Source organism: Physeter macrocephalus, chromosome 12, assembly GCF_002837175.3.
Source record: "Physeter macrocephalus isolate SW-GA chromosome 12, ASM283717v5, whole genome shotgun sequence".
NCBI lineage: Eukaryota > Metazoa > Chordata > Mammalia > Artiodactyla > Physeteridae > Physeter > Physeter macrocephalus.
This window is the reverse complement of record NC_041225.1, coordinates 38,287,187-38,300,569: the sequence shown is the minus strand read 5'-3', so window position 1 is coordinate 38,300,569 and position 13,383 is coordinate 38,287,187. Positions and strand designations below refer to the sequence as shown.

General features: G+C 44.4%; 1 protein-coding gene across 3 annotated transcripts in view; it reads right to left on the bottom strand.

Annotated features, from left to right (window-relative positions):
• Positions 1–7,768: 7,768 nt before the first annotated feature.
• The window catches only part of KCNS3 (potassium voltage-gated channel modifier subfamily S member 3), a 30,514-nt gene continuing 24,899 nt past the window's right edge, over positions 7,769–13,383 (bottom strand). The window contains exons 1-3 of one of the 3 annotated variants that reach the window (XM_028496864.1): positions 12,393–12,625; positions 10,090–10,350; positions 7,769–9,751 (exon numbers count right to left, since the gene is read on the bottom strand). In XM_028496864.1, the coding sequence (XP_028352665.1) occupies positions 8,220–9,695 (1,476 nt within the window). In that variant the 5' untranslated portion in view covers positions 9,696–9,751; positions 10,090–10,350; positions 12,393–12,625 and the 3' untranslated portion in view covers positions 7,769–8,219. Of the gene's footprint in view, positions 9,752–10,089; positions 10,583–12,392; positions 12,626–13,383 lie in introns of those variants that run through there. The other 2 variants (XM_028496863.1, XM_028496862.1) reach the window with 2 other exon arrangements.

The following is a 13,383-nucleotide window of genomic DNA, read 5'->3' as shown; positions in this document are numbered from 1 at the left end:
TCACCCTCTTTTCACTCTCCAATTTCTTCTACTTAGTGAAATCTCTCCTCTTTCATGAAGACTTCTATACCCCTCTGCCAGCTCACGATGACTTTCCCCTCCAAGAAGCCCTTTATATTTGCAGTCAAAATTATGCAATCCCCCTATATTACTCAGATATTGTTTCATGTCTGTTATTCATACCCACACACTGAAATTCTAGAGTCTTAGGAGTCCAGGGACCTATTAGGAGACAATTCATGCTCATGAGATGAGAAGAAACACAGGAGACCCATGAATTGCCTTCATTCTGATCTATTTTTTCAAGGATGTTTACAAAGCAGATGGAGAGAGTGTCTCCAGGTAGTGTCTTCCAGAACAAAGGGCAGGTTTGCTTACTGTGCAGGATAATAAAGGTAATGTCACCTTCTGGGGCAAAGGATAGACATGCTTACTTCGCATCACGAAACATCTGAGTTGCCTCAGTTCAGGTGTCCTCCTCAGGGCCACTTTGTTTGCATCACCCTATGGAAATGGGCTCAGGAACAGGTGGAAATGCTGATACTCTGGTGACTGCCATTGCTGTGACTAACGAACTGCCCTTTGTCTCTGACCCTGGAATTGTGTGTCCTCTGCCAGCATCTGTGAATCTATGGCACACTGACTCATTACCATGCAAGCAGGATAAAATTCCAGATTCTACACAGTCCTCAATAGGATTGTATCTAACAATCCTCCAGTCTTCTCTCCCAAAACCAAGAAAGTCCTCATCACATAGCAGGGCCTTAACAAAAACAGCCATAACAGGATAAGGAACAACACATTTTCAGCATTCACTCGGCCTTTTGAGACAGTCAAAATCTCATCAATCAAATTTCTAAATAACATGTAGTCATGTGACTTAAATTAGTATTGAGCCAGTATATTGTAGTGGTTGAGAGCATGAATTCTGAGGTCAAACCAGCTGCCTTGGTTCAAATTCTAGCTTCCGAATTACCAGCTGGGTAACTTTGGGTAGGTTTTATAACCCCACTGTTCTTTAGTTTTCTCAGTGGTAAAATGAGGGTAACAGCAGTACCTTACTTCATGGGGTTCTTGTAAGGATTAAATGAGTGAATTTATATCAAGCACTTAAACAAATGCCAAGTGTACATGTAATATTATTATTACTGTACAGCTGCCATTTCAAATGCAGCAGCACATTCCAATGGCACCAAAATTACTTTAAAAACACCAGCTTTATTAGATCTGCTGATTGCAGATGATTTCCTGACATGGACTGAAACATTTAACCATCAGAAATGAAGGATGCCTGTCCCAGGACTAACCCATGCAGCTCCATTGTAGAAGTCTGGTACTCAGTGAAGGATGGAAACCTTTGCCAAAATTTTTGTGGACCATGGTGATGATTATCATCACTCAAATGCTACGTTCATGAGGCAGTTATTTGGGGCCCATGTTGTTTTTAGAATCCCTCATTGACAAGGCAATACTGGATTCACAAATGTCAGCAAGTCCATAACCGCTCAAGGAAGCTCCCACAGTGCAGGGATCTCCTGACTCAGGATGCATACGATCATCAGGGGAAGATCAAAAGGTCGGTACCAGCAATCAGACAGGGGTGGAAGAGGCTGCTCTTGACATCAGAGCAACAAGGGCATATAATATCATTCTAATGAACCAACACAAGTTTATCAGGCAAAGGATGAGGTGAAGAACAAGGAGACGCGGTAAGTCTGAATCATCTGGCTCAGAGTCCTCACTATTCAGGTTCACTAAATACATGTCAAGGCTTCAATTCCTCTTCTGTAATGAAAGCTTAGCCAAGAGTGCAATATTGGTTAATGGAAAGAAGAGGAAAGTGATGTTTATTGAGCACCTACTATGTGTCTTTAATGTGCATTATCTCAACTTTGTGAAATAGGCTGAATTAGCCCCCTTTGACTAGTTGAGAAAACAGAGGCTTCCGAGAGGTTAAATAACCTGACCACGATCACAGAGAAGTCAGTGATGAAGCCAGTCCCTGAAAAAGGTCTGTACTCCAAGTCTTGCGCTCTCTTCCTGCTCTGCCTCGGACACCACCTGAGCCCCAGATGCCCATTCTACCACACCATGAGCTTCCTGTAAGCAGGAGCTGTGCCCTTTGCACCAGTATATCAGAATATATATATACATATATATGTATATATATTAAATATAATATTAAATATAAATATATATATTTATTAGTAGAGCCCTTAATAAAATTTTATTGAAAAAATGAAATTGGACATCTGGCAAAATCATAATAAATAATCTGGGTTCTTGAAGGCAATCACCCAGATTAAAAGCTCTAGGGTCCTCTTCTATCAACTTGGGAAGCTGCCGCAAATAACGACTCAACTCTACAATGCCTCTTGACCACCAGGAGCAGCTGGGGAAGGCTGGTTAGAAGAGGGGACAGTTATACTGGAGGTCCCAGGAATATGCAAGGGAAGGATGGCCCATTTAAAATCCTTTTATACATCATGCATTATCTTAGATTTGACCCTGATGTTAGTGGATAACTTGCTATGAAGCCTGGAGTGAAGTCTGATCAGGCCTACATCAGTCAGCTGAGTTCATGGATTCCAACAGCCGGAAATCTCCAGGTTTCTCCCTGCAGGGCTTTCAGCAGGTTGGGCTGATCCCTGGCTGGCTGGGGCTTGGGGTTTTCCTGAGAGGCCGGCTGGGGTAGGTTCACACTGAAAACGGTCTGAAATGAGGAGACAAATAGACTGAGGGGATGAGGGCAAACTGAAGTGAGGAACAGAGAAATCATTTGCCAAGATCCAAGGTGATGATGAAGAAAAGTCAAAGCTGAGAGTCAGGAACCAGATCACACCCAGATCCATCGGAAGCTGGAAGGGACCAGTGAAGAGGGCTTGAGTCTATTGCTGTGACCAAGAGGGCCTGGGTCGATGGCCGTGAACTGGCAGCTCACTTCCATGGGCTAGGCAGTCAGGTTAGCCTGGCGGCAAAAGGTCTAGCAAATGTGAACCACTCTTGCCCCCATCCTAACACAGCCAACCCCCTTGAGAACCTGGAAAGGATTCACATGTCCTGGCCTTTGCAGATGCCACCCCCAGCATGGCGGTGAATTATAACTGAGACGGCTCTGAAAGCTTTCTCTTGCGGGGCAATTGTGAGTGTGCTGACCTCCCCCGATCCATCAGGGACTGTGACATCAAGGACTGTACACCATGACTCTTCCCTTCTGGAATCTGTTGGGATTGACCCAGGGAAGAATGGGCCAAGTGTCTGACCCGGGGCCTTGCACTCAATTCAGCCCACAATCAGAACTGCACATGCTGGAGTCATCACTATCCATGGAGAGAATCCCTTGCAGGAATAGCTTTGCTGGCAGAATTTATGAATCCATCATTGGCTCTTCAGAAACAATGAGCCTATTTTTTGCCAGCACTCAGGCTTGAATGTATGTGCTGTGCGTGCTGACAAACATCTTTTACCGTTTATAAATACCATAGCACGTGCTCCCTACTCCAATGGGAATAGATCCGGTTCGTCTGCTGCAGACAAGGCGCAATTTCAGCAGATAATTGCTACTGGAAAAAGAGCTCTTCGTGTGCTTCATACATCTGGCCTTGCAGCACCATGGAACTTCTCAATAAAATGTATACTCGTGTTGGTAGCTGGCAGGATTCATTTTGAAAGAAAGCTGTGTTCAAATAAAGCTGCACAAAGCTTCAGGAACCATGTTCATTGATTTTTTTTTTTTAATGAGGCAGTAAAGCCCATCATTGATACACATGTAGTTGCTTCTCTATCTTTCTTATAAGAGAAAAGGGCCTCATGATAGCTTCTTACTATGCAGTGTTTGTAGAACATGCATGAAGCATTTTTACATCCTCACAACCATGATCTTGTTGTTCTCTTTTCATACATTAAGACACTGAGGCTTAGAGAGGTGAAGTGGCTTCTCCAAGCCCATTCAGAAAGAAATAAGCAGATCTGGATGCAAACAAAAGGTATTCCGACTCCAGGTCCGATGCTCTCTTCCATCTTCAAAGCTGTTGCATCTTGGTGACATTTTCTGTTCTCCAAAAACCCTTACGATCCGCTTAAAAGTTGACCCAACATTAAATGTGATTCTTCTGTCTTAGATTTATATTTCTTAATTTTAAATTAGCTTTGGTGTCTTTTCACACAATAATACTTTATAATTTTTCTACTGTCACCTGTAAACGTCTTGCAAATTGTGTTAGATTTCATTAATGTACAGCAATCAGACAGAAAATACCAGGTCCTGCCTGGGTACCACTTGAGATCAATCAAAAGAAGTCTTGCACTAAAATAACATGGAAGACCATTTATGGAGTGCATGTTATATGCCAGGCACTGCACCAGATAGTTTATATTGATTAGCCAGTTTAATACTTACACTATCTCTATGAGAAGGTTGGTGTCAACCCCATGCACAGATGAGAAGACCAAGACTCAGAGAGGTTAAAGAGCTTGTCTATGATTACAGACCAAGCTAGGATTAGAACTCAAGTTTGTCTGACACCAGAACCCATGTTCTTATCCAACGTTCCTTTCTCCCAGCTAAGATGCATTATATTCACAAACCATTAAAATTAAGGCTTCTTAGTAACAGTGTAACTTTGGTGTAGTTGGCTGAATATTGGCCCCCAAAGATATCCAAGATATCCAGGTCCTCATCCCTGGAACCTGGAACTGTTACCTTACAGGGCAAAGGTACTTTACAGCTTTGATTAAATTGAAGATCTTGACATGGGGAGATTACCCTGAATTATCTGAGTGGATCCTAAATGTAAACGCAAGTGTCCTTATAAGAGGGAGGCAGGGAGAAGTGCGACACAGAAGAGAAGGCGATGTGACCTCATTGGCAGAGACTGGAGTACTGCATCCACAAGCTGAGGAATGCAGGCAGCCCTCAGAAGCTGGAAAATGCACAGAACGGAACCCTGCCGGGAACCTCCAGAAGGAACCAGCCCTGCCAACAATTTTAGCCCCTCAGACTCAGTTCAGACTTGTGGCCTCCAGAACTGTGAGAATGAACTTCTGTTGTTTTTAAGCCACCACGTTTGTGGCAAGTTATCACAACGGCCACAGGAAGCTATTATTCTTGGGGAAGTTGTTTAAGCTCGCTACTAAAATACCTACCTTTATTTGGATGTTGGTTAAATTGAGTAACACCTAATAAATATTTTATCTTCTTCTCTTACCTTCCTGGAAAAAAGCTGAGTAAAGTTTTCAAAACGGGGATTCTTTATAACAGGAGAAGAGAGCTCAGAACAGAGACTGAACAGCTCGAAGGACACAAACATTCCTTATTCAAGGACAGTCGTAGTTGGTTCCACCCTCAGGGAGTGTGAATCAAGGACAAATGAATTTTAAACTGCTGTTGACAACATTTAGGTTAAATGTAAGCTGTAAGGTGTATTCTCTGAGCCTCTAGAGATTTTTTAATCTGGAGAAAACAGTTATGTGTCTCAGGTAATTTGTAGGTCTAAGCAGAAATCATTTCAATTACTTCTTGAGGTTCCCTGCTTTCCTGTGACTCTTTAATTCGTGATTTCGTAGAAATTCTTACCTGGACCAGGTGTTTAGAGATGCCAGGTAACTGGAAAGTCATGGCTCTGCCATACCTTCTAAGACTGGATCGTTGATAGTCAAGTCCCGTACAGCTGCGACCTCGCGAGAGCTCAGAGTACAGGGATCCAGGTTTGGAAGCTCTTCTTAAGGACCCACAAGCTGAGAGACATTCCTGGATTCTTGTAGAACCACAGGTTTCCCACTGTTTCTGCCACTCGGGGGCAGGGAAGGACCCTCAGAGCCTGTTCCAGCTTCTAGAAAACTCTGCCCTGTCAACAAATGGGCCTGCTTTGTGAGTCAGGAGAGGGAAGGTACATAAGCCAGCATTTCCCCTTTCCGCCCACTTCCTGGAAAAATCAACGTCGGACAGAGTTTATTGCTTTTTATCTCTTCAGATGAACGTGGCCCCGACGCATCCTTAAATCCACTCCTGGACCCAGCAGAGCAGGAGGCAGTGCCGTGTTCAAGGCACAGGCTCTAGAATCCGGCTCCTGGGGTTCTAAGCCCAACTCTTACTCCCTGTGGGAACTTAAGCCATTTTTCCTGTGACCTTGTGTCCTCATTTTTTTCTTTTAGTTTATTTATTTTATTTATTTATTTTTGGCTGCGTTGGGTCTTCGTTGCTGCGCGCGGGCTTTCTCTAGTTGCGGCGAGCGGGGGCTACTCTTCGTTGCGGTGCGCGGGCTTCTCATTGCGGTGTATGCAAAGCACGGGTTCTAGGCGCGCGGGCTTCAGTAGTTGTGACTCGCGGAATCAGTAGTTGTGTCTCGTGGCCTCTACAGCGCAGGCTCAGTAGTTGTGGCGCACGGGCTTAGTTGCTCCACAGCATGTGGGATCTTCCCGGACCAGGGCTCGAACCCGTGTCCCCTGCATTGGCAGGCAGATTCTTAACCACTGTGCTACCAGGGAAGTCCCGTGTCCTCATTTTTAAATGGAGACAGTAATAAAGCCTTGCTGCTAGGGATGTTGTAAGGAATAAATGAGATTATATAGGTAAAATCCTTACATAGTAGCTTATTATTATTATTGCTGTTGCTGTTATTACCACTACTATTGCTATTACTATTGCTATTACTATTACTATATAAGCAGTCTTCAATTACTTTATGACTATTTGGGAAATCTTAAATAAAACTGGGTTCCAAGGTCTACTGCCATGCTTCAAAACTATATTTATGCCAACATCAAAGGCACTTGGGGAAAAAGAAACATTTTTTTAAATGGGCAGGGGATGACACACATGCATGTAATAAACCTCCAGATTTAAAAATAACTATAAACCCTGTTCAGTGGTATCCATCTCAGAAGTCAAGAAAACATTAGAAGGAGTGATGAGTCAAAAGGTTACCTTCATCAGATAACCTACAGAGAATGTCCTTCTTTCAACAAAACCCATCTGCAAACATAAAAAGTTGGATCATAAATCCACGCGGCTCTTCCATTCAGAAGATCTCATGGAAAGAACCCAGTCTGACAGCATGAGTTAGAGTCGCCATACATCTCCAAAATTAAGATTTTAGCTAAATTCTCTCCGCCTGGGATAGAATTGCTGTCACTGCTCTGGATATGAGTATGTATGTCTTTCGTTATGAGGGGTAGAAACATAAGGGGAGGACATGACTGCCTCTCAGGCTATTTTTAAATGTTGGCTCATTTCACAGCTGCTGGCATAGCTTTGTTCAGTGATTTAAGTCTCACTCCTCTGGCCATAGTGAATCACATCTGTGTTTGTACAGCATTTCTCCTTTCTTCCATTCACTGAATGTATCCCTGCCTGTGAGCGTGTAAGTTTACTCTGCTCTACGTAATTTTCAGGTGATGAGGTTTTACCTGAGCAGTAGAAATTAGAAAATATATACTGGAAACATATCTGTAAGGGCACACGTTTCATGCACAGATGCCCATTTGAGTATGTCCTAAACATGTACATGCATACTCAGGTTACACTGGACAGTGTGGTTTAATCAGGAACGTGATCCTTCCACTTGCCAACCACTACCAAGTCTACTGAACAAAAGGACTAGGCCACTGTTGATGTATATCCAAAATTCAAAAACACACAGAAGGGGCTCTTAATGTGTGCCAAAAAGAGCTTCTCCCTCCCAAGCCAATTGTGAATATACTGAAATATACTTACTTGACGTAAAAACATACGACCAAGACAGTCTCCATACTGAATTAGGCAGTTTATTAGGCTCCTAACGTCCATGTTTAGAACGTGAACATGGACTGACATGCATTGTCTCATGTTGTGGATCTTACATGTTTGTAGGCTTCAGTCAGCTGGGCCTTCGATTCTACTTGTCAGTAATTGACAGTTAGCTCAATGTGAGTAAATGATAAACACAGAATGATACATAAGCCGTAGCAAGAAATCCCACCCAATACCATCTACCTTTTGTTTTTCAAAAATCATATCACAACTCTCTCTTGTAAAGAATAAATTTCAGAGCAAGGCATTTAATTCACCTCACTGAAAAAAATAAAGACGTTTCTATCATTTCAGAGCAATGAAATGTCCAACTATGGCTGAAAAGTACACCCTGAGAATTAAATGATTTGAACAAACCCACGGAGGTTTATAAAGCTGTGTTAACCTAACATCGGTAAGGGACTCGAGGTACAGGCACAAACGTCCCTGCTCATTTTGCTGTGCAGTTCTCCAAGGATGCCATGTTATAAACACCCTCGTTGTCTTCAATGCTTGAAGCATCTGTGGCATCGGGGTCACTCACCACGATGCCCACAGAAGAGAGACTGGTGATGAAGGCATGCATCCGCTGGGCATAAATGTCCCTAATGTTAAAGTAAGGGAGCTCATGACACTTCTCTGGTGGGTCCTCACTACACTGGTCCACATCAATGTCCTTTTGCTTCTGGTAGTACTTGGAAAACTTGTTGAAGATAATGGTGATGGGAAGGGCCACCACCAAGATCCCACAGATGATGCACGTGCTGGCGATAAGCTTCCCAGCCAAGGTGACCGGGTGGGTGTCTCCATAGCCCACGGTGGTCATGCTGATGGTGGCCCACCACCAGCAGACAGGGATGCTGGTGAGGCTGGACGTGTGGTCATCCTTCTCCACGGAGTAGATAAGCACAGAAAAGATGGAAATGCCCACCGACAGGAAGAGAAGCAGCAGCCCAACTTCGTGGTAGCTATGCCTCAGGGTGGCACCAAGAGACCGAAGCCCTACCGAGTGCCGGGCAAGCTTGAGGATGCGGAAAATCCTCATAAGCCTGAGGATCTGGACCACCTTGCCCATGTTTTCAATGTCCTCACTCTCTTCCTTCTTGGTGTCTACAGCCAACGTGGCATAAAAGGGAATAATGGAGACGAAGTCGATTATGTTCAGAGGGTTCTTCCAGAATTTCTTTTGACAGGGAGCGGCAACCAGCCGGATGGCCAGCTCGACGGTGAACCAAGCGATGCACGCGATCTCGACGCCTTCCAGCACGGGGTCGTCCACTTCCCCGTCCTCGTTCTGGAACTCCGACATGCTGTGGACGCACATGGCCACGATGGAGGCCAGCACCACGCTCAGGGAGGAGACGGCGATGAGCTTGGCCGACAGGCAATAGGCTGGGTTTTCCGTGCGAATCCAGATCTTCTTCCGGAGCTGACCGAATCGCAGCTTGTCAAACTTCTCCAGCTCCTTCTCGAACAGAGACGACTCTTCGAACGAGGAGTCGGTACTCACATCATTGCTTTTCTGGTCCCAGTCCTTCTCGTGGTTTTCCTCCTTGCGCTCCTGGTAGCGATTACTGCAGCAGGAATCGAGGAAGAGCTCGTTGATGCCCCAGTACTCGATCTCCTGGCAGAACGAGAACACGCACAGCTCCTCCATGACGTGCAGCTTCCCGGTGTAATAAAAGTTCAAAACGTATCTGAACAGGGAGGGGTTCCGATCAAAATAGTACTCTTTATCGGCCACGCTGTAGTCATCACACAGTTCCAGGATGGCCTCTTCCGAGTGGCAGCTGAGCAGCTTCCCGAGTCTGGTGTGAGGAAAGCGCAGGAGGGTGCTCTGGTCGATGGACTGTTTAAAGCCCCCCACGTTCAAGTTGACAAGTTCCTTGTCTTGTCCAGGGCGATGGAAAATCTCACCAAACACCATGGTGAATACAGGCGGTGGAGAGCTGGCTGGGAAGGGAGACAGAGTTCACGCTGGACCTGGAAGGAACATAAGACGGCATTTAGCCCTGTCCCACGCAGCCAGCCGTGCCAAGCTTATTTTTAATCTGCCCTTTCCAGGATGATGGGCTACATTAAAAGCGAAACAGAAAACGGCGGAAAAAAAAGAGAATACGCTATCCCCTTTTTGATTGGAAGAGAATCGACACAAAACAGGTTTTTGGTTTTCGTTTTTTAAAAAAATGGGTTTATATATCCATTTTTTGGAAAAAGGCTGCCGTATAATTTTTATGAACCCCAATTCCTATTTCTCTATTTTTTAGCCATCCAAAATTACCTCCCACTCCCCCAAAAGCAATGCATTTGGGATCACTTACACAATACAAGCATCTCCAGTCTCAACCACGAGGCTTCCTCATTTGGAAATGCTCAATTCAGACGTAACAGGCTATTTGCTGCCCGGCTTGTAGCTCATCTCTGCTGGCCCCTAGGGCTCGGTCGTACACCCTCCGGAACAGCTCTCTCCTCTGCTCTGCACCTCCTCGGCCCCCACACAGCCCTGGGGGCTCAGCTCAGCTCTTACAAAAGATGTAGGTTTCCTCTTGCGCTCCAATGTTTCACTCCGTTTAGAAAAAGCCCTATTCCCCACGTTTCGATGTGGACGATCAAGAGGATACAATTATCTCCCTGGCCCTAAGTATCTTAAAAGATATAGTTACACTTCATGGGATGGGGTTTCAGGTACATCCACAAGGGAAGAAACTGACTTAGGGAACCTTTGCAAGTTAACTGCACTATCAGTTTCCTGACACGAACAGGCTCCTCTGCCACCTCCTCCCTCCCTTCACAGTCTCCCACACACTCCCAATCTGTGACACCCAAGTCTATACCGGCCCAGCACACACAGGCTATTTTATTCTTGACACTAACCAAGATGTACCAGAACCATTTCTCAGAGAGAAAATAATAGATTTTGACCATCATCCAATAGAATGACGCTTCCTCAGAGCCAATGATGCAAATAAAAGAAAGGTAGGAAACTGTCATATACTGAGTCCCAACCGAGTACTAGTAGATGTTTTGTTTTTATTACGTCTTTTAATCCTTCCAGTACTATAAGGTAGGTGTATAGGAAAACTCAGAGAAGTTGAGTAGAGCCACGATTTAAACCCAGGTTGGATTAAACCCCAAGCCCATGCTATTTCCCCTACACACATCCCCCCCCATCCCTTCCTATTTTTTTTTCCTTATTATAATCTAATAACCCAATGTGGGAAGTGTTATAACAGAAATGAGTCAAGCATCTTTGGGTCGATTGAGAGAAGAACAATGACCTCTGTCTGGAGAAGCTTCATGGCAGAGGTTCTATTCAGGTCAAATGTTAAAGGTTTATGCAGAGCTGAGCAAAGAGGGAAAAGGACATTCCCAACCGAGGGTATCAAAAGGTGGGCACAAGCCAGACTGTAAAGAGACTTGTGTATCAATCTAAAGAGTCTGGACTTGATCCTGTAGGTAAGACCACTAAATCATCTGAATCAATAAGCGGGCATGGCTATATCTGTGACTGTAACTTGGAAAGACCCCACTGACAGCAGGAGGGAAGACTGCTGGTGCGAATGGCTGGAGCCAAGGAGGTAGGGCTTCAATAGAATAGGTGAGAGGGGGCTTCCCTGGTGGCACAGTGGTTGAGAGTCCGCCTGCCGATGCAGGGGACGCGGGTTCGTGCCCCGGTCCGGGAAGATCCCACATGCCGCGGGGCGCCCGGGCCCGTGAGCCGCGTCCGCTGAGCCTGCGCGTCCAGAGCCTGTGTTCCGCAACGGGAGAGGCCACAACAGTGAGAGGCCCGCGTACCGCAAAAAAAAAAAAAAAAAAAAAAAAAAAGAATAGGTGAGAGGACCCAAACTCATACAGCAGTGGTGTATCTAAAGTGACAAATTCAAAAGTTTATAAAGTGGAATTGACAGGACTTGGTGATTGATTGGAAGGAAAAGATAAGGAAGTGGAAAGTCAAAGTGGAAAGTCAAAAGGAAAGTCAAAACACAAAAGGATATGTTTTCTACTCTGCATTAGTGGGTGACATCATTAGAGGAAACATAAAGGTCAAGTAGGAATTTCTTGCCCTTATGTTTATGGAAAGCCAAATCTGTCGGCGAGACGAGAGATTCCTCCTCTGAAAAGGATACCCTAGAGGACGCTGCCTGAAAACACAGCCCTCTGCCATCCACCCTAGGAGGAAGGCTAGTGTCATAAGGAATACATGGCCATTTGCTCTGGACTCACCAGCACTGAATGTGTGCCCATGAAACCAGAGACCTCAGCCTGGCATGGCAAAACGCTTCATAGATTTGCTGACCTCTTTAAAAGACTTGATTTTTTTTTTTTCTGCCTCTGCTTTCTATTTTTAGTTAGAGATCTTCTCCGAAGGGCCTAAATCAGAGCTTACGGCTTGGTCCAAATATTTACGGAACCTCAGAATGCTTTCAGAGGCTTTCATAAGCCTCTGAAAGCAGGCTTATGCTCATGGCAAGTAGAGTAGTAAAATGTTCCAAGGAAGTAGTTTTAGCTAAGCTAGCGTTAAGGCTTTAATGGACATTATCTCCTGGCAGATTATTTTTTATCTCCTTGGCTCTCCTGGAAACCCACAATGGTAGAAAGCCACTGTCTGCCTTCATGATACTACCTGCTCAAGTCAGTCTCAGTCAGAGAGTGTGCCATCCATTTCCTAACTGTTTCACAGTCACTTCTCCAAAGAACAATGTTATCAACCATAATATCCGTCTTCTTGCTCTGTCCTCCTTGCTTTGTATTGACTCCATGCCAGTAAAAGAGAGCCCGTTCTGAGGTCCACTCATTCTTCAAAGTCTAATCACAAAAGCAACACACATCATTAAACCAGGGATCTCTTGTGGTGGGTCTTTCAGAAGAAAGAAAAAGGAAAGCATCTCTGGATCAGATCAAATGCTTCAGCTCAGAGGGCAAGATGAGATTCTCTACATCACGGCGGCCAGAGTACAGTGTTGATTTCTTTGGCTGTGTCTGGCCCATAGCAGCCTATGGAGGGCAGGGAAAAAGAAGACGCCCACCTTTACAGACTGTAGCAAGGTTCCCTTACATCCAGCTAGTCCCTGGCCAATTACAAACAGTCCTTATATCATTTGCTCCTCACGATTACCTTGGGATTTTGCAGATGAGGAAGCAGGATCAGAAGAGATGAATGGGCATCATGCAGCTGTTAAGGGTTAGAGCAAAACCCAAGCCAGGGCTCCTTAGGCCAACCCCTCTGCTCTACAGCATGCTGGCTCACACATCCAGAGTGGCATAAGAAAAGCAGATACTGAACCTCATTATTTACAAGATTCCGGTATTCAGGCCAGCATTTATTTAACAGCCATCATTTACTCCCATTCAGAAAATACTTGTTGCATCAAAGGTATATCTCTATATATTTAATATATATTTATATATAGTATATATTTTATATATGAAGTTATATGTAAATGTACATATAAAGGGATGTATATTATATACACATATACCCACACTTAATGTGAACCATATATATATATAAATATATATATATTTAACTATGCACACACTAAATAAAAACATGGGTCAATTCCTCTATAAGTGAGAAAAACTTCTCTAATTGTGACTAAAAATATAGAAAAGAA